At 38.6% G+C, this 20,144-nt stretch overlaps 1 protein-coding gene across 14 annotated transcripts in view; it reads left to right on the top strand.

The window, feature by feature from the left end:
* Nucleotides 1-20,144, top strand: part of COBL (cordon-bleu WH2 repeat protein) — a 164,988-nt gene that overhangs the window by 129,692 nt on the left and 15,152 nt on the right. For all 14 annotated transcript variants that reach the window (XM_072924368.1, XM_072924361.1, XM_030265750.4 and 11 more), the window contains one exon: nt 8,188-8,500. In XM_072924368.1, the coding sequence (XP_072780469.1) occupies nt 8,188-8,500 (313 nt within the window). The remainder of the gene's footprint in view (nt 1-8,187; nt 8,501-20,144) is intronic.

Here is a 20,144-nt window from a genome sequence, read left to right as displayed (position 1 = left end):
AGGAAGGTTTTCTCCCAGTTGTACAGCAGTTCCCAGTATAAATGCTTTTGTGCCCAAGACAAGTACACTTTGTCCCAAAAACTAGAAGGCATCTGTTCAAAAAATTTTATTTGTCTGTAATACCTAATGGTTTCAGTAATAGATTATTGCATATTGACCTGTTTCTCTTTCACCCTTCCTAACTTTTAATCACTTTTAATTAGGAATAAATACACAACTGGGAGAAGAGTTCTGGAAAGAGCTCTTAAATCCCACAGGGGTGCCTTTACATATGTGTATGTGTGCTTGGTTTAGGGTTGGGTTTTTGTGTCTCTGCTGAGTTTGCTGGCAGCCAGTTGCTGGGGAAGGAGGATAATTACAATACAAAAGTGTTTCATGTTTTTCTCCTGTGGATGATGCTATAAATATAAAATTGCAGCAGAGATTTTATAGAATTGTTAACAAACTAAGGAAGATAATTAATTTATGCAGAGTACACAAGAGCAAAAAGATAGTGAAGTTTAAAAAGAAAAGTTGAGCAAATGGCCTTTTTTTCTGTGGTCTTAAAAATCATCTAATAAAATGTTGTTTTGTTGCATAGGTACACTAATAATATCTGGTTTTAATCATTACACTACATATGCTTTTCAAGCAATTTTATAGAGTGTGTTCTCTAAGGTGGCTTATGAAAATCACCTTCACAGTCCATTTGTTTAAATGCTGCAGTGTGCTTGAGTGAAAGCCAACCACCTTTGAAAAGGATGTGGATTGCCCAGATCTATCACTTAAGACTAATAAATCCCTGCAAAATGGGGAGAGTGGGTTATTTCTTCATCAGTATCATATACTGGGTAGTCTCTGGTTTTAGATCTAGATTTTCCTGTCCTGAAAACACCCTCAAAAATAACACCTGTTATTTAACACAGCATGTCACCAGTGTTACACATGGTGATTTATGAAAGTGCAAGTTCAAAGTTATCTATAATTGCTCTTAAATACATTTCTGTGTTATCTTCCTCCTCTAACCTACATTGTCTGCATGTTTATAGTCTTTTTGAATTGCGCAGATTAGGCACTCTGCCTGTCTCCTCATCTAAGTAAGGGACCATCCAGAGCCGTGAAATCACCTTATGAATCATTCTAGCTTGCTGTTAACCTCAGAAAGTGAACACCGGGAACTGATGTGAAACTCTCCCCATCATACTTCATTATGTATAAAAGGAAATTAACAACTCAATCTACTGGTTCCTTTTCCAAAATCTATCCTTCCCAAAGCCAAGTGACAATGTTCTCTGGTTAATCAAGGAAAGATCTACTTTGACACATGATCCTTTTACTGTCAAAGATCATTTTACTCTTTGTATTGCTTTTATGACATCTGATCCCTTTGAATAAGGAAGGCTAGTTACTGGCTATGATGTAGAGTTGTCAGAGAGTCCAAACAAGGCTTTTATAAAAGCAAGGAGCTAGTGGGTTCAAGAGGGTGCCAAAATGGAGAGGATGAAAAGCAGTTCAGCAATAGCAGCAGCATTCTAGGTCAAATGGGCTTTGCAGGGGTCAGAGAGTCTTTTTTCAGTCACTGAAGAAAGGATTGTGGGAAAGAAATAGGAATAATAAAGTCCAATATGTTGATTTTTCCCCTGTCTGAAAATCTGTGCTGCATTAGTTCAGAAATTTTTCTTTGCCTGTTTGGCAGGTGGTAAAAATAAGAGTCTGAAATGGTAGAGGGTAGCAGACATTTACTTGCAGGGGTAGCTTCCTCAGAGACTTCCAAGAGCCAGCAGACTTTTTAGGCATTGTTGTTTTGAGAGAAAGACTTCACAATCATTTTCAGTATATGTTTGAAAGGAAAAGCAAACATTAGTGCACAGATCTTCACAGCTGCTTGTACATGGAAAAACAATGGAGGGACTGGAACACTCTTCACTTCTCATTCCCTGGCTTGATCCTATCTTGTATTGCCTTTGGTGTAGGAAACTCTATTGCCAAAAAAGCTTTTATGAAAGTTACAATACTTTTCTGTTGTGTTATCAACTAACAACAAACAGACAAGTTTAACCCCAAGGGAAGTGCTTAACTACCTTAAATTCATAAGGCAGGTTAAATGAGTCCACACTACATTTATTTTTCAATAGGAGAGTAGACCTAGGTAGCTAAGTTAACTGTCATTAGTTTGGGATTGACTATGGAAATGCTGAAGATTCACAGGGTGTAACTAATGACACTCCATTTGTACCTTTCTGATGATATGTCTGGTGAGACATGTCCTTTGTGTCTTTTAATTTTTGTTATTGGCTAGCATATAAAGGAATGGATTTACTTTTGTTTGCAGTGTTTGTAGTGAGAATGACTTCAATTAAAGAGCCTATTGGAAAACATGAGGATGGGGCATAAGACTAGGAAGGAGACTGAAAATATCTCATTATGTGAGACTGGAAGTCGCATGCAGGGCTGTGTGAGTCAGCAACGTGCCCTTGCAGTGATGAAGCACTAACCACAGGCTGGGTTGCACTAGCAAGAGCACAGCCAGCAGATCACAGAAAATGATTATTCCCCTTTACTTAGCTACCATGAAGCCACATGTGAGTCCATTGTCCAAAAGTGAGTCCAGTTTTGAGTTCTGTGTAACAAGATACTGACACACCGGAGTGTGTCACGAAGCCTCAAGGATGTACACAGAGGTGCTGAGGCAACAGGACTTGTTCAGCCTTCTCCTGCAAAGGGGAAGGGTAAGGAAATTTTGAATGCTGTCTTATATCTAAAGGAAGAGGAAAGACTGAGACCTACTCTTCTCTGAGATTCACTGCAAAAAGATAAGACTGCAACAGTGACAAGTTGCAGCTAGAATTTTTTTAGGTTGACATTAAAATAATGTTCTTAAGTGGGAGAAGCATTAGATGCTGCCCAGGGAATGATTCATGATTTTTTCCAGAGAGGCTGTTGGGTCTTCATCTTGGAGATTTTCAAAGCTAAGCTGTTCAAGGCCCTGAGCTACTTTGTCAAAGCTGGAAGATAGCCTTGCTTTGAGAAGGACATTGAGCTAGGTGACCTCCAGAGGTTCTTTCTAAATGAAACTGTTCTGTGATTCTGTGACCTAAATAAACTAAGCCAACATTAATCTGCTCTACATCCTCATTTTGGAGGAGGGCTGGAGCTGCAGAGCATGGTACCTCAGCTCTGGCCTCTTTTTGAGTTTCTGCAGGGCAGTTCCAAAAGCTGGGAGAGAAGTGCTTTGGAATTGATCCATTCCCCCACTCCCATAATACTATTGTTAAAGTATAACAGTGGTCATTTATTTTCTCTTTGTTTCTTTGATTTTTTATTTTTTTTTAATAAGGAAGTATGCATGTAGGCTTAAATATGCTAAAATTAAAATTTTAATTATGATAGAGAGAAGACCACCCATTCTGTCTACTGCTTTATCTGCTTATTGAGTGATCTTTAACACCTGTCTCTTCATACAGGTTTTTGATCCATGAGAAAAATGAGTAAAATGTAACAAGATCACATTGTACCCGTGTGAAAACCCTTAAGCTAATCCTGTGTTCTTCATTTTCATAATCTCTGTAAATAATTGCCATAACAAATGTTATCTTTTCCTGTTTCTTCTATCAGCCCACTTCCAAGCATATGAAAAAAAATGCACAGTACTTTAATACTGGTCTTTTGTGATGGTCTCAGCTTTTTACTGCCAGGACAAATAATTAGAGCAGAGTTTCTTTCTCCTGATAGAAGTTTTAAGTACTGTCAGTGAAAGAATTATGTTATAATTTAAGAATCATTGTAAGAATTAATATTCTTTAACATAATGAACTTTGTGGTAATTTTTTACAACTTTATTATAATAGACCAATCAGACTACAGCAAAGCAATTTTAGTCCATGCAAAGAAAGTTCTTTGGCAGTGGAACAAATGATGAAAGAAACTGTAAAACAGTTACCAACATGTTAGCAAGAGTTAGGTAAGTTAGAGAAACTCTGCATCTCCAAAATGCTTGTGAAGTTCAGGTTATTCATCATGTAAGGGTTGAATCAACTGTTACATCTTATGTCTGTCCTTATTGAATGCTGTAACAAAACACCACCAGTGCTGTAAAACCAGGTCACAGCATTTCCTGATTAGTTAGGATTTACACTCTGTGCCCATTGGACTCAGAAGGAGTGATGACTTGGGCTTTGGTGACTGATTTTGTAAGTCCAGATGGGATAGGCATCTTTTGAACACTTATGTCCAATTCTAATCTAATTCAATTTCAATGGTGGTTATTTTCATAGTAGTAATCAAACTGAGTATTTTACCCATGGAAGTCTTCACATATTGAATGAAATCTTCATTTCTGAAAGTGCTGATTCGCATTTAAACCAGGTGAGGTTTATCTGTCTCCCCATCACTGGCATTCTGGATGAGTAATGTGTACATATATGCAATATCTAACTGCACGAGTGCAGATATGACTCCTCTAAACTCAAAGTTCAGTGTTTTCCTAATTACTTACAGGCTATTGAGATTAAGGCAACAAGATCTCTTTTGTGTTAAACAAGAAGCTCACATTCCTTACTCATGAGCTACTCTCCTCTTTCCCTCTTGGTGATCACAGGCAACATTTTTGCAAACAGATGTCCCAGTCCGTCCCCCTCTGCAAGAAAGCCTTTGTAACTTGTGGCTGACCTAATTGTGCAGTGGCAGCACTGCTGCTGTGAATCTGGGGAGATTCCTGGTACAGCATTCATGTGGGCTTAGCAGTGTCTGCAGCCTGAACCAGGATATAGGTAAGCAGCAATGCAAGGCTTTGAAGGACTCTCTCCAGTTTCATGTGGGGGTGAGATGTCCCACGGAGATTTTAGAATAGCTTGAAGACCATGGACTGACTTCTACATGCTTTTCAGTACCACACCCCACCAGTGAATGAGCTAGCTTTACTGAAAATTGTTATACGTTTGAAAACTCAGCCTTCTGTATAGAAATCTTTCAATACTATGTTATCTGTGGCAATTGTTATTTGTACTTTCAATTCTGAAGTACTTGCTTAATACTCTTTCTTAACCTGGATATGTCTACATGAGGTTCTGATGATCAGAGCCTGAATTTGTCTTAGTGTTATGAGAGAGGAAAGAGAAGAAAATGTTGGGATTTTTTTTCTTTATTCGACCCACAGAAAACCTCAGTATTGCCATCATTGTGGTCACACTGTATTAATCTTGGGTAGAGAAAAGAAATGCAAAAATTGCAAGGCAGAATCACATCTACTACTAAATGTTACCTTGTTCTTCTTGTAGAATTAGCAAGTTTTATAAAGTATTTTCTGTCTCCTGAAGACAAAACCACTCGGTAATGTTGAGGTAGGCTTTCTTCATGTCATGTGTCATTACCCAGTAATCCCCATCCCATCTTCAGTGTGCACCAGTGAAGACTTAATCAAGCATGTAGGACAAAGAATAGTTCTTACTTAATCCATCCAAGAATGGCTCAAATTTGAAACAGGGGTGTTTTAGTGCTGCTCTTAGCTAAAACAAGGTTGTTAACTTGACACAGAACCATCACAGTCATGTTTTATGTACGTGCTTTCATGTTCAGACAAGTAGTAGTGGCAATCAAAATGGTTTGTCTCAGCCAATAACTCTGTTCAGTGCCATGCGTTAACTATGTTAAAAATTTATGAATCTTCTTAGTGAAGATAAAAAGTAGGGAAGCACTTTGTCAAACTGATATGTTTGAAGAAAGGGGAACATTTTAGTTTTGCTTGAGCTTTGGGAATTTAATCATTGAGTAGAAAAATGTCTATTTGTATTTCCATGCTTCAGGATAAAACTGCTGTTGAATGAGGAGGTTCTTATTCTGGCCTGGGTGATTCAGCTGCCAAGATTGAGACGTAACAGGGATCAATTAGCCCGTGAGCTCTGATAATAAGAGATTGGTTTTCCTTCTGTTTGTCAACATGTGGGGACAGTGGGCTGGAGTTGGGGATCCTGCAGCAGGGCGGGGAGAGACTTGAGTGTTCTTATTACAGCAATAGGCAAGTAGGGCTTTGTGACCAAAAGGATCTAAATCTTTGAGCAGAAAGATGCAGAAAATAGTTGCAGGCAGGCAAGAAGAGGATGAAAAAATGCAAGAGACGGTGAGTGAGGAAAAGGCTGCCCCCCTCATGTCAGGATATGGGAGTAGGTACTTAGCTATAAATTGCTATGTCAGCTATAGGGTGGAGGTCATTTATGTCATCCATGTGACAATAGATTTGTCATGAATTACAGAGAGGTCTCTTTTCATCCAGGGGTATATACTGCATTGTGCATTACTTCAAAATCTTCCTGTGTGCTTTCATTCTTCAACCTCCACTCTATAAATTGATTTTTTTATCCTACTTTGTCCTGGTTTTAACATAGTGTAACTTTTACTAATGTTTGTTACTGGGCTTTCTTTTGTTTGTCTAAAAGCCAAGAAGCCATATAGTCATACCTGTTTGTTCACAGTGAGTTTTTGTGGGGTTTTATTGTTTGATGTTCAATGTCAAACTATTCATATTTACACTTCCTGTTGGTGTTTTGCTAACTGTAGATCTATGGTTAGCATACTCAAATCCATTCAGTGGCACATACTTTATTCCTGTAATTACCATTTTAAAATGGAATAATCTCTGAGAATATATCCAGAATCTAGAACTAATGTTACAGAAAATAAGGTCAAAGAAATCAAATAACATTGCTTCCAAAGTTGCAATAGAGTCTTTGGATCATCTTCCATCATTAATATCAATGCTTGACAGCACTTAAAAGTTTAATCATGATTTGTAACCCTCTGAATTTTATTGCTTCTACTGTCAGAAATCAATTTCAGCACTTAATGGCATCTTGTAACCTCAGTCAAGGAGAATGTTGGCTTGATTTTTATTCTGGTTTTACTCAAAGTTTCACTGCTAAACTATAGTCTGACAAAATTATTTCTGTGACATTCTTTGCAAAGTTGTTTTCTGTTCTCTGACTTGAACAAAACACTTTTGTATATACAACAGAATTCAGAAGTATTTTTCTGTGGTGATCATTTTTATTGAGCTATAGCTTCATGTATTCTCCAAAAAGTTGTTAATTCCAAGCCAAAAATACAGTGAAGTGTATGTTTAATCTTGGTCACACTTGCAGACCTGGGACTTCTCGTGTAATTAACTTCCACCACAAGTGTCTGGAAGATCAGACCATAAACTGTTGTTTAATCTTCCTGTTGCTTACTGAGGTTCAAGAAGAGAATGGAGCACACTTATAATTCCAAATTACACATTTATATTAGTCTTTATTGATTCCTTTTGATCAGGAGAAGTGTGTTTGGGCTTGATTCTCTTTCGTCACTCAGTAATTTCAGTAATTGTAATTATTGACCTGGTTGGGAGCTCTCCTTTAGTGGCATAATTGCAGGATGAAACTGAGTACATTTCTTAAGAGAAATTAGAATTGTGTTTTTTACGGAAAAAGACAGAAATGGGTAGCTCATAGGAAGCAAACTAAAACAGGGTATAAGAAGTTATACTGTGTCAAATCTCCTCTTGAAATGTGCAGCTTTTAATAGCATCAAACATGCAAAGGGCATATCCCTTGATCTCCTTTAAAAATAACTAAACATTGGAAAAGTTTATATTTTAAGTATGGTACTGTCTACTTTTCTGTACACTTATAGGAGATCTGGAAAAATAGAAAAATTGAATGGTGATACAATCAGTGACACCCACTGGGCCAGCAGTAGATCTAGTTTATCAATTAAGTATCCTGACTGGGAAATGCTGCCCATTGTTACCTGTACATAGACTTCTTATTGGTAATGGTTATCTGTTTGACATAGAATAGAAGAGAAATAATGAGATTATGTTGCCATAAGGAGTAACATGAGTGATTTCTTGAGCCATATAATTTAAACTTCTGTCTAATTCCTCAATAAACTGTCCCTGGAAAAATTGTTTCTTCAGAGAATTAATGAAAATGATTTGCTTTGGAAGTTATAAGTCCCAAACCCCAGAGGACCAGCATAGCAAACAACATCTCTAAAAGCAAAGGACATAATGTTTTTGTCACTTTTCAAATCATCTTTATCTTATATATAAATGCTGAGCACCCCCCCTCACATTTCTAATGCATTTCATGTGGGGTTTTCCAATTACAAAGAGACAGCTGTCTGATTTATGTACTGATGTCTTCCAGCTAACTTTCCTTGCTATATTTCATTTAGAGAGCCTGCTGTCTACACATGATAATGTTTATGTAGTGGATGACACTGTTCTGGAGCTATCGGAGGTGGAAGAAACAGCATCAGAAAGCAGCTGCTTTGCATCAGAGGACACCACGGAGGACTCGGGCGTCGTGAGCTCCCCGTCGGACATTGTGTCTCTGGATTCACAACATGACAATATGAAGTTGAGAGACATCAAGCTGGTCAATGGCTACACGGAGCCAGCTGAGGCAGATGCAATGTGTGGCACGGAGACAGGCCCCGTGCAGAACGCTTACTGCCCCAGCGTGGGACCTGACACTGCTCCACTGAGGTAAACATTTACTTGCCACCAGCACTTGTCCTCCTGGTAGGGACTCATTTAAGAAAACCAACTTATACTTTCTTCTGCTCTTTCATAAACCAGTACCAATGCCAAATGACTCCTCCCAGTGAAAAGTTCAGTGCCAAATCCCCTCGAGCGACATACTTGTAGCAACAGGCAAAGGTCACTTTTTTGTTTGAACTTGTAGTTACATTTCTTGCAAAAGACCGCTGCCCTCCAGAGTTGATTTCTTCAAGGAATATGAAATAGTTCTGTTACAGTTTGGTTTATTTTGTACTTCTGATAGCACCTGAAGTTTTTAAAAAATGTTACCACATATTGATCCGGAAAAATGACATGCAGGTCATATAATGGAAAATTCAAGCCACTGAAAGCCAGGTGGAAAAGGACTGTATGCAGTGAACTTTGGAGATTGGTTTGGAAATGTTTACATATATATGGGGTTTTTTTAAATATATATAGACACATATATGTTTATATGCATATATATATCTGTTCACCTAATGCTAACCTCCACTGGTGTTATACTTTTGGGTGGGGGTCTTTTCAGCATATTTCCTTTTCTTTTCCCTTTTTTCTTTTACCATAAACAAATATTTTTTCTGCAGTTTTTTAAAGAAAATACGAGAACCTGGAGTTTAACTAGAAACTGCCTTCAAGCACAAATGACTCTGACACTGTTTGTTTGCCAAAACTCACATAGGTGGTGGCAGGGCTGCAAAGGGAACCCAAAATTTATAGGACTTTGCAAATATAAGCTGGCCAAATAGGAAGCTGTGTCTCCAGCAAGGAGGGTGGCCTAGTAATACTGACAGGGATCCACTCTGTGTGATGCTGCAGAGTCATGGGATAGGGGCCAGAAATTCCTCTGAATTCTCAGTTGACACAGTCTGTGCTTTCTGGTCTCTCCATTCAGCTGCTAATCTGTACCTTCTTCATAAAAGCATGTATCATGACCTAGTTATTTCCATTCACACATTTCTGAGTGAGAACTTCATCTTGGATTATACAGTGTGTGATAACTTAGGGATAAATTAGACCAAAGTCAGTATTTAACTTACTGGAATGATCTTTATCCACTAGTATCAATGGGAACAAGGTCAAGCCTCACTTAGATACTTGCTCCAGAATACATTTTTCTTGTGATTTTTCCTTTTGCAGTGTCTTAGGTCCTGATACAATTTCTATTGGAAGGATTAGATAGGCTGGTATAGTAACTGCAATTAACATTCCAGATCCGATCCAAAAAAGAAACCCATTAATTTCAGTAGGCTTAGATTGGTCCTTTTGAGGTAAATAGGCTATCCCAACTTTCTTCAAAATGCATGATCTAAAGTGGTCTGAAAAACACACATGCATGTTCAGTGGGGGAGGAGGAAGTTAGCATTTTGTTGACCAAAGACATCAAAGCAAAGCCCTGTAATAACAATACTAATCAGGTACAATTTTGGGGGGGAACTTTTTCTGGTTTTTTTAATCGAATAAAGAATTAACCACAGGTCATTGTGACACACTCTCTCTTGAAAGTCAATATTTCCTCCATCTTTCACCTCAGCAAAAGATACATATTCTGTTCATGACATTTAGATTTGCCCTTGCCCCACAAGCCCTATTGGAAAGAGTGCACAGAGTACTATTTTGAAAGAGTGCACAGAGAAGCTGTCCATCAGGACTTGAGTCCATGGGTCTTGCTGAGCCAAAGGAGTGGAAACTGGAAGGATAGTGTGATGCACTGCTCATTGCAGTCAGGAAGGTGCTGAGAGGCCAGTGCTGCAGTGTCATGTCTTGAGCCCCCAGTTCAAGAGAGAGACTGGAAAATGGGAGAGGGTCCAGTGGAGAGCCACTGAGGAGGCTGGGGCACTGGAGCACACAGGGTATGAGGGGAATGGTTGTTTACAGTGTGAAAGCAATGTTGGTACGGAGGGACCGGGTTGCAGTCTTTGCCTAGCAAAAGGAGGACTATCAGGGTTCTCAGGCATACAGAGAGTAAGAACAAGAAGCAACTGTCACCAGCTGCTCTAAAGGAAATAAAAATTAAATATGAGAGAATTCCCCAAAATGGGAATGGTTAAGCAGTAGAAGAGGTTGCCCAGAAAAGCTGAGGAATATCTATGTCTGGAGATTCTCAGAATTCAGCCAGAGGGAGCCTTGGGCAGCCTGTTCTGGCTTTGAAGTTAGCCCTGCTTGGAGCAGGAGATTGGGCTAGGCTTCCAGCTTTCTCTTTTTTTCCATGATTTTATAATGCTGAATATTCTTTATTTATCTAATATATCTGTAATTTAAAAGCAGTTGTTTGGGACCGAAATAGGAGACAGTTGCTATTGTTTGGTGCATACAGTTATTTTTCATAAATATTATTTATTTTTTCACTTCTGGGACTGCAAAATTGCTCCAGATCAGCTTAGGGATATAGCAGAACCTTAAAATTTGTCATGTGTTTTAATCTTATATCAGCAACCACTTAGACTGACAGAACAGTGATGCTGAGAGTAATATCTTTTAAAATGTTATGCTTGGAATGTGCCAGTAATATTTGAAAGTAAATCCAATTCCACTCATAACCTATCTTTGTAAACAAAGCAGCTTTGAAAATTGTGCTCCTCTAAATCCTTCTGAGGTCAAGCTGCTAAGTTTTTTAAAGCCGCTTCCTAAGTGTAGAGGAAAGGGAAAAAGGTATTTTTTTTTAACTATTTGCATGAAAATCTTGTTCTAATCAGATATAAATCAATTCTTTGTACAATTTAGAGTACAGCCAAATTTGGAGAACATAAATTTCCATTTTTACTGTCAGAAAAATTAGAAAAATGTGTTGGGAACTGAGAAATTCTACATAGCTCTTTGATGAATGGGCTACTTTCAAGACCAAACCAGCCTCTTGAATCTCCAGACAAGTCCAAATACACTTTGTGTGAACAACCAGTACCAAGCTACACAGAGTTTTAAGTACATTTAATAAGCTACAAAATATAAAGGAAATTTTTACAGAGTTTACTCATTCCTTTTTATCTTCTAATTTGTACACTAGTGGTCTAAACTCAATTCTAAAAGGAAGATAAGAACAAAGAAATTGGAAGAATGTGTTGCTACTGTAATATAGTAGGGGTTAGCAGCAGTGAGACTGAGTTCTCTTTGAGTCTGAGCTCTACTGAAGCCAAAAATTTTATTTAGTGACTAATTTGGCTAAGACTTGGGAAAAAATGGTTAATAAGAATAATGGAAACATTTAGTTTGCCATTTTAAATTGTAAAGCTGACTAAAAATTGGGCTTTTCACCCAGTAAAATAAATTCCTAAGAATTAATAGTGCTATGTACTAAAATAGTTTTGTACTGTGTAGATTTTGAAAAGTACACTTAAAGTGGAAGTAAATTATATTTGGAGTGTGAAGGGCTGTAAAAAAAAGTCCAGGCAGTATTTTGCCAATCTATTGTGAAGAACTGCAATGAAGAGAAGAATCAGGTTCAGAGTTATTATATAGGTTTGCTCCAAAGAGTTAGTCTGTGCTCCAGGAGATCAAGAATATTTTGACATGTTGCTTTCTTTAATTAGTTGTGTGTTTTGCTTTAAATTAATTTTCTTAGAGTTGCTGGAGTTGTTTACTGGATGTTCTAGGTGGTCTCTGTGTGGCTGTAAGGCCTGATAGCATTAGAATATCACAACAGGATCTTCATCTGCTGCTGAAGTCAAGGAAACTTGTGAGCATTTAAGGGTACAGTCTCTGACATGGGATATGTTTGTCTGCACATAGCAGGGTAAGATTGTGGCCAGGTCCGAAATTACACCAACCGCGGGCTTTGCACAAACAAATATGACAGCGCAGCAGAGCTCTAATCTACTTCAGTTCCCAGAGCCCAGAAACAGAAATTTCTAAAAGAAGGTACATGGATTCCAGGGTTTCCAAGCTGGGGTCTTTCCTCTATGGTTTTAATTTTCTGTTCATGATAGCAACTTGCACTCTTTTTTGTCTGGTTTGGTTTAGGAATTCTTGTTCAAGCAATCGTAATCTAAATACACATACTAATTAGCAATTAGAATATCAAAACAAATGTCAAAACACTCTAGTCCTACTCTTAGCCCTGCCTCTAACCTGTTAAACCATCTTGGTTTCTCTGCCTGTGAGATCCCCTTCTGACACTGACTGGTTTTTTACAGCAAAAACCATACAGCTATCATATCTCACGATACATTTGTGCAGTGCCTGGTGGAGCAGAATCCAGACCTCAGCTGGAGGTGCCAAGGGCTAAACCTATATAAATAATTGACTACATGCAACATTTGCCTGTGAATGTTTTAATATTAACTGCTGAGTCTGAACATTGTCCTACATAGTTCTCTTTATTCATATCCTTTCTTACGGTTGATGTCTTTGTGTTATGTATCTGTTCACCAAATTTTAATATATAGTGTTAAATGAGTAACAAGAAAACCACAGAGAAGCTGAAATGTTGCTTATGTAGCAGTAAGTACATCTCATGATCTCACAGTGTTGCAACCCTGTCCTCCCATACCCCCTCTTTTCCCATCCCATGTGTGGTGTCATCACGCAAGCTCCTAGGGGCAGGGATCAGACAATTTTACATGCCTATAAAGCATCATACACACCTACTGTCTGGAGCTTTATAAATAATTATGCATTGAAAATTATGTTAAAATAATATTATTAGGAATGCTGGGTCATGTGCTTAAAGTCAGGTTACTCCAATATTAAGGCTCTCTGTGTAACCTTAGATTTTCCCCTTTTAACGTCAATTCCCCCCCTTCTACAGTATGATAACGTGTCTGGTTACAGGGATGGGACTCAATCTTGTTTTCTTTCTAAGTTTCAGTACTCAATTAAAAAGACAGATATACCGCTGTTCACTCAGTTCAAATTCTCTTCTGGAATTAATTAATTACTACTTAATTTCCTTTGGCTCTTTTTATGTTACTCATTGACCTGGTATTCACATGCTATGCAGACTTTAATTCATTTCTCTGCACAGTGCTCATGTGTTATGAAGAGGTGGCATTTTCCTGGTTTAGGGAAAGAGAGCTGATGGGCAGAGAGTAAAGGCAGAGTAGTGAACAGATAGACCATGCCAGGACCACAGGTTTTTTTCGAGGGCTGAGTACTAAATAGAATTTCAGGTATCAGAATGTAGCTCTCCTTTTCCTCCAAATTCTGTTCTTGGAAGACATTTAAACATTTTGGTTGAAATAAAAAATAGTATGATTATAGGCATTATATAAATTGTCATGTGGACTCTTCTCTCACAGAGGTATGTAGTTTCTCAACTTTATAAGGAACTGAAAACAGTGTTTTAAAGGTGTCACTCCTAAGAGTGGTTCTGCTGTCCTGTCTCAGAGAAGAAAAAACACTTTAAAATACCAGACTTTTTTTTTAATTCTGAAAATATTTTAAATGTATTGAAATGTAAGAAACAAAAGTATTTTAAAATGTGAAGGGAACTTTGTAGTTATAAATATATAAATAAATACAGGCTTCTGTGTGACAAAAAGACAAAATACCTTTTAAAAGTCTGAAAGGGATTTTCCCCTCCCTTGAGTGTCTGCTTCAGTAGCCATGAGAGAGGAATATTTTTTCACGTACAGCTAGGAGAGGACATAGGGTGGGGGTGGGGGAACCCTCCAGAGATCAGTTTGTGCTGTGAGTCTGGACAGAGATAATCCCATTTCCTCCCTTTCTCTTGGAAGAATTTGTTACCTTTGGCTCTGGTCAGGGTAGCTAAAGCCACTGGGAGGACAGTCCTTTTAGTTACCAACCTGAGAAGTACTTGCTGTTTGCTACTAAACTGTTTGGGTTTTGATGAGTTAGTTTAAAACAAAAGCTAGAAACAATAGGGGTGGGTGAACCTGTTCTGCTTAATTTTCAGTCCATTCACATTCAAATGTTACAGGGTTTTCTATTCCACTTGGGAAGGACAGGACAGAAGGAGAAATCAGTAGCTGGAGAGAATTCAGCGTGGAAGCTGGTCAGAAGAAATAAAAATAGTGAGTGGCAGAAGGCAGGAAGGAAAGAGAAAAACTGCAGTGAAAAATAGCAGTGTATGTATGTATTATATATACCTCTGTGTGCAAACACGTTCTGTATAATTACTTGTCACTTGTAACTGTCTCTGAGAAACAGGAGAAAGTTTTGTTCTGTTATTTCTCTATAGGATAGGTTTTATTTTAACTGAGTAGGCCTGTTTTACTTTTTTGAAAATAGTTTCAAGGGGTAGGAAAGTAGAGAAAGGGTTAAAGTGACAGGGAGACCCTCAGGGAAGAAAAAATTATTTAATTATGACCTAGATGTCTGACAAATTTGCAAGCCTCTGCTTCTTACATAGTTTTCCTTCCTTATCTCTGGCTTTCCCTTTCCCCTTGCTCCAGAAAACTCTTCAAATTTGGAAACTTTGTGCACTTTTTTGTTGGCAGATCTTCCTAGAGGAAAGATATTATGGATATTATGGTTAAGTAATAGATACTCACAGTCATTCTAGGGCAAGAATACTGATTAGCCTTTCTGTTAAACTCGTCCACTGGAAAATTATTCTATGTTTTGGAGCTGTAGAATATTTAAAATATTATAGAGCAGCTTGGGTTACTAAAGGCCCGATGCTGGCTTACAGGAGAGGAAGGCTCTGGTCCTTTTCTGTTTCTATTTTTCTGTGTAAATCAAGAGAACTTATTTGACTGTACCACCTTCTAACTTTCAATATTGCATTACACAGATGATGTGACTGTATTAAGATCTATATCATGCTAGTCCCCTTTCCTGACTTTTTCTGGCAATTCTGTCTGCCTATGGGCTTTCCTGTGGAGAAGCTGTTGCCAGAGGAGGGGGAGTGGGGATGCAACCACAAGCTGCTGCTTATGCACAGGACCCTGGAACTGACATATGTCGTACTCTGGAAGCTTAAATCACCCTGGTATGTAGCAAGCTTAGAGATTTCTAGCATTAGAACAGAAAATTATACTATGAAAAAGCATAGTATCATTTGCTTTCTATTTAGATTCTTGACCAGTAACCATGGAGGCAAATTGTAAAAGGACCATAAATCCTACTGCTGTTGAAAAATTGCTTCATTCTTATTGTTAATTGGGAGGCAGCATATCTGAAGACACTGCTGGACCTGTGTATTGCAGCACTGAAAACCAGTTAAATTCAATCTCTGATGACTTTTATTCAGCACAGATATAAATGCAGCGTAGAGAGTTTTGTTTGATGTAGTCCCACAGAACTAGAAACAGAACACAAACTAAAATTGGAAAGGAAGTGATGCCTGTACCTTGCTCTCAAAAATATGTGCAGCCTTTTTTTTTTATTGCCTATGTAAGAACATAAAAAAGGTTATCTGATATTCAAAAGAATATGACCATATGTTTTTTCCCTTTCCTAGTTGCCTGCCAATTTCAGAAATCTTGCATCAAACACAAGTGATGACTTTGCTATCTAACCAGTCCTGAATTGTTCAGTCTACAACTTTTGAATTTTAAGAGGATTTGGTTAAAAATTAATTCTCAAGTTCACAGGAGGCAGTAGAAATAAAAAATATCACTTGTCAGGTCATGGCTTAAGTGACTAGAAAGTCCAGCACTTATTCTAGCTGCTCTCCTGCTGCAGTTATATTACTTCATTGAATAGAAACAAAAAAAAGTTACCTAGCCTAAGAAATGCAAAGAATGCAAAAATGGTCTCTAAGATTGTGGAAACCATCGTTTATCCAGGAAACAGTTACCTCAACTTTTGAAGAGTAATTTACTGCCTCGCTCACAAAAATTAATATATAAATATAGGGAGTGCTGGGCTCCAGGACGGCTTTGATGAATGGAGATGAGAGATCTCTGAAGGCTGCTCTTAGAATATCAGGTTTATTAGGGATGGTGAAAGGTCTGGCTTGGAGCTGCCAGACGCAGCACGTGGCAAGGCCTGAGGGGATGGGGGAGGGGAGGGACAAGGGGTAGAGAGGATGCTCTAGGAGAGGGTGCAAGTTCCAAGAGGGGGTAGGTTGCAAGAGAGCGGGGATTCCATGAGGGCGTCTGGCCCCTCGGAGACCCCTTATCAGGGGGCTTCAAGGTGGGCTGGAACAAGACTTGGGCCAATGTGGTCAAAGACACCTGATGTTTCAGGGGAGGGTTACAGGTGTGGGATGAACCATACATTTTGGGGGTTGAGATAGAACAGTCCATTTGACTTTTGGACCTATCTGTAGGTAAGGGCATTGTTCAACCAGCAGGGGAGATTGTTTTCATCCTGGCTGTACTATTGTGAATATTTTGCCAGGCAATTATATTTATACATCCTTCCCAACATATAAAAACCCTCCTCTTCTTTAACACCCACCTTGATATATACACAAAGTAGAAACATTTCTCTTTGCAGCATTTGTGTAAGAGGTGAATATCATGGATTAATTTTAAAGAGGACAAATTTGGATACATAAAGGTGGTTAATGTAATTCCCCAGTACCAGACTGGGACAGCTGTCCGAGCTGGGATGGGAGCCTGAATGTTCCAAAGCCCAGTCTTTGGAACTGGAGTAACCATACCAGTTTTCCATGTAGTCAGTCCCTCTTAGCTGCCGAAGGTTCATGCAAGAAGCTGAATGCTCTCAATGTGCCTCACTGTTGTCACTACCCCTGCATGTGCTACTGCACAGTGTGCCTGTATGGATTTGACTTATTTGCAATGGCTTTGTCCTCCCAACCCACCTCATAACAGGCTCATGGGAGCCATGTTCTCAGGTCTTTCAGGATAGTGAATACTGTGCAAAATGAGTGAGATTGCAAATCACATTCAGTTAACCTGAGATATGTCTGCTACTAGGCTTCTTCCTACCTGCTGCCATTCAGGTAGGACACAAGTTTCCCTGTCTTCCACATTAAGTCTAAGAGCCTCAGACAGATGTCTTGAATATCCTACAGCATTTAAAATGGCACCAAGTATCTGCATTTAGATAATTGAATGTCTTCCTCCCTCCCTTCTTTGCAGTTTGCATAGGTCTGTAATGTCTTTAAGCAGATATGGTGGGAAGTGTGGTCTCTACTTCTGGTGCCATGCATGAGGCTCACCAGAACTTCCAAGAAGTCCTCAGGGAGACTTGGGTCAGATTTATCGTTTATGGACCCACAGGTAAACCTCCTTTGACTATAACAAAATGGCAGCTTTTCTCATTGCAAATGCCTTGTCTTTACCACCAGTCTGGGTTTATTTTTATGCAGCATTTCCAGCTAGTTTTATCAGAGAAATTTCTCTCTTTCTTAGAATGTTAACCTTCTCATAAATGTACGTCTCTTGTGGCACTAATTTTGTAAAATGCTGCTGTAAGTTTCATTTTGTCTCCAACTGCGCAAATGACTGCCAAGGAGTAATTAGGCGTTGTAGCCTGAGCTCAGTGGAACATTAAATGCTGTAGTTTAGTAGTCACTTTGCTTCGTTCTGTGCTCTTGCACAAATCTCTGCTAATCTACATAAGTAATATGTGCGCAGGCTTCCAGGAACAGTGCACATTTGCCATTTTGAGCTTGGGCTAAATGCTCACCAGTGCTGTATTTTTAGCACCTCATGTTTTAACCAGGAAGGCAGCATAAAGGTTATCAAGTTCTTCCCTAAGTCAAAAAAAAAAAAAAAAGGAAAAAAAAAAACAAACAACAAAAACCATGTATGAAAAAATACCACTGGTAATGTTTATACAGAATGTAAAACATGGTATCGAAATAAGTCATATTTTTCTTGGCTTCTGGCCATCTGGCCAGAACAGCTGTTAACAAAAGAAAAGTGTAGAATGGAAGAAGGCTATGGAAAAAAAAGTTGAGGCCCTTTTGTTTTCCTTTCCCTGTGAGAAAGAGTCTTCTTAGGCATATTTGTAAGTCATGTGAGCTACTGAAAACTACCAGACTTTCACCTCACAAAACACATAGCCCATTCTAAATTCCCAGTGGTAAGAATTTTAAGAAAAGCCCTTGTGATTAATATATACCTTCTGGCTTGCTTTGTAGGTGAGTTTGGAAATGCATCAAACAGTAGCTCTTCTAGAAGATTTAGAAATGCAGAAGGAAAGATCTGCTTTTTCTGAAGCTCCCTCTGTAGCAGCAAATAAGAATCCTTTCATTTTCAATGCATTGTTCTCTTTCCTTCAGAAAAATGCTTTGAATTGTATATTATCCCTGTTGTCTAAGTAAAGAGATTGAAGTAGAGATTGAGAGGCAAATTATGTATAGTCACTGCATAAGTGCACAGGGGATAATGAAAGAGACCACTGCTGGCTGTTGTGCCCAGCAAGGAGAGGATCATTTTGCTATGATGAGTCATTGAAATATTCCCACTGATAAACATGAGAAAAGAACTGGTCAGTGCAGTGCAATGGACCTATGCTCCATGACTGAAGCCCAGGAATGCATGTTCCCATCCCAAATATCTTTTTTTGGACAAATTTCCCATAAAATTCTCAACCTTATTTTTTCCTGTAGAAATTCCAGCATGGACAACCTTAGTAATACAGATTATGTCTGTATTGTAGAAGATTCAGGCAATAGACAGGAAAATATAATCAGGTACCAAAAGGGTGGTAGGTGGCATAGCTTTCATGAAATTAGGTCTCATGAGTTTACAAATTTTTCTTCCAAGGCTTTGGAAACAATTTGTCCACAGTAGGTCAGAGAATGAGTTTCAGTGTGTGTCACTTACTTGCCTCCAGCTGTGTGCAACTATTCTGCAAGACCAGCTTTGTAAAGAAGAAAGTGGTATTTACTTTCCATGATGGATAGACTTGTTGCTTAGCTGGTACATTGAATGGTTCTCCCATTGTCAATGCTCTCTCTGAGTTTGCAAATAAATTGTGTTAAAGTGCACTCAGAGTAGAGTATTTTTTACTAATTTTATGAAACTTTCCACTGCAAGAACAATATGAAATTTGGTTAGTTCCTTCTTTCTGCCATCTTCATATTGACAGTTTTGCTTGCCAGTCCTCTCTTCCAATTCGAATGCTGCAATAAGTGTAAATCTTCTTGTCACATAGCTCAGATGAATAATCTTATTGATTTATGGAAGCTTATGTGAGTGTGTGTGTTCCTCACAGTACAGAGGGACTGCAGTCCTACAGCATCAGGTGCCTGCACTGGAGACTTTACCTGATTTGCTCCACCATCCTCGCAAACGAAGGGGAAAAACTCGGTTCACCATGAATCTTGTAGTGTGGATGTTGAGCCTGAGCATCATTAGATCACACTGGCATGTTCAGGGCCTGTCAAAGCTCAGGTCAGCAGCAGATGTTGGAAGAAATTTTATTCCAGTTGCAGAGCACCCTGTCTCTTCCTCTGTATTTAAAACAACTAATACTGATTTCTGTCTTAGATTTCAGTTTAGGAAACCTCTTAGTCATATATCAAGCCTTGTTTTCTTGAATTAATTCCATTTGTGCATTCAGATACACAACAATGTGTGCAAGACAGTTTTGGAAGGCTTCCTTGGAGGTGTATGTTGTTGTTTTCGTTGATACTGCATACATGACATCATCTTTGTAAGTGCAAGGCAGTTTAGGTAAAAGAAGGATTAGGCTGCAGGACTACTACAAAAGATGTAAAGGAGAGGTGAATGCCAAATAAATAATGAAGTAAAATAAAATCAAATACCTGATGTTCCAACATGTCCTT

The sequence above is a fragment of the Taeniopygia guttata genome, chromosome 2, assembly GCF_048771995.1.
Source record: "Taeniopygia guttata chromosome 2, bTaeGut7.mat, whole genome shotgun sequence".
In the NCBI taxonomy this organism is placed as follows: Eukaryota; Metazoa; Chordata; class Aves; order Passeriformes; family Estrildidae; genus Taeniopygia; species Taeniopygia guttata.
The sequence above is the reverse complement of the archived record's forward strand: the minus strand, read 5'-3'. Positions and strand labels throughout refer to the sequence as shown.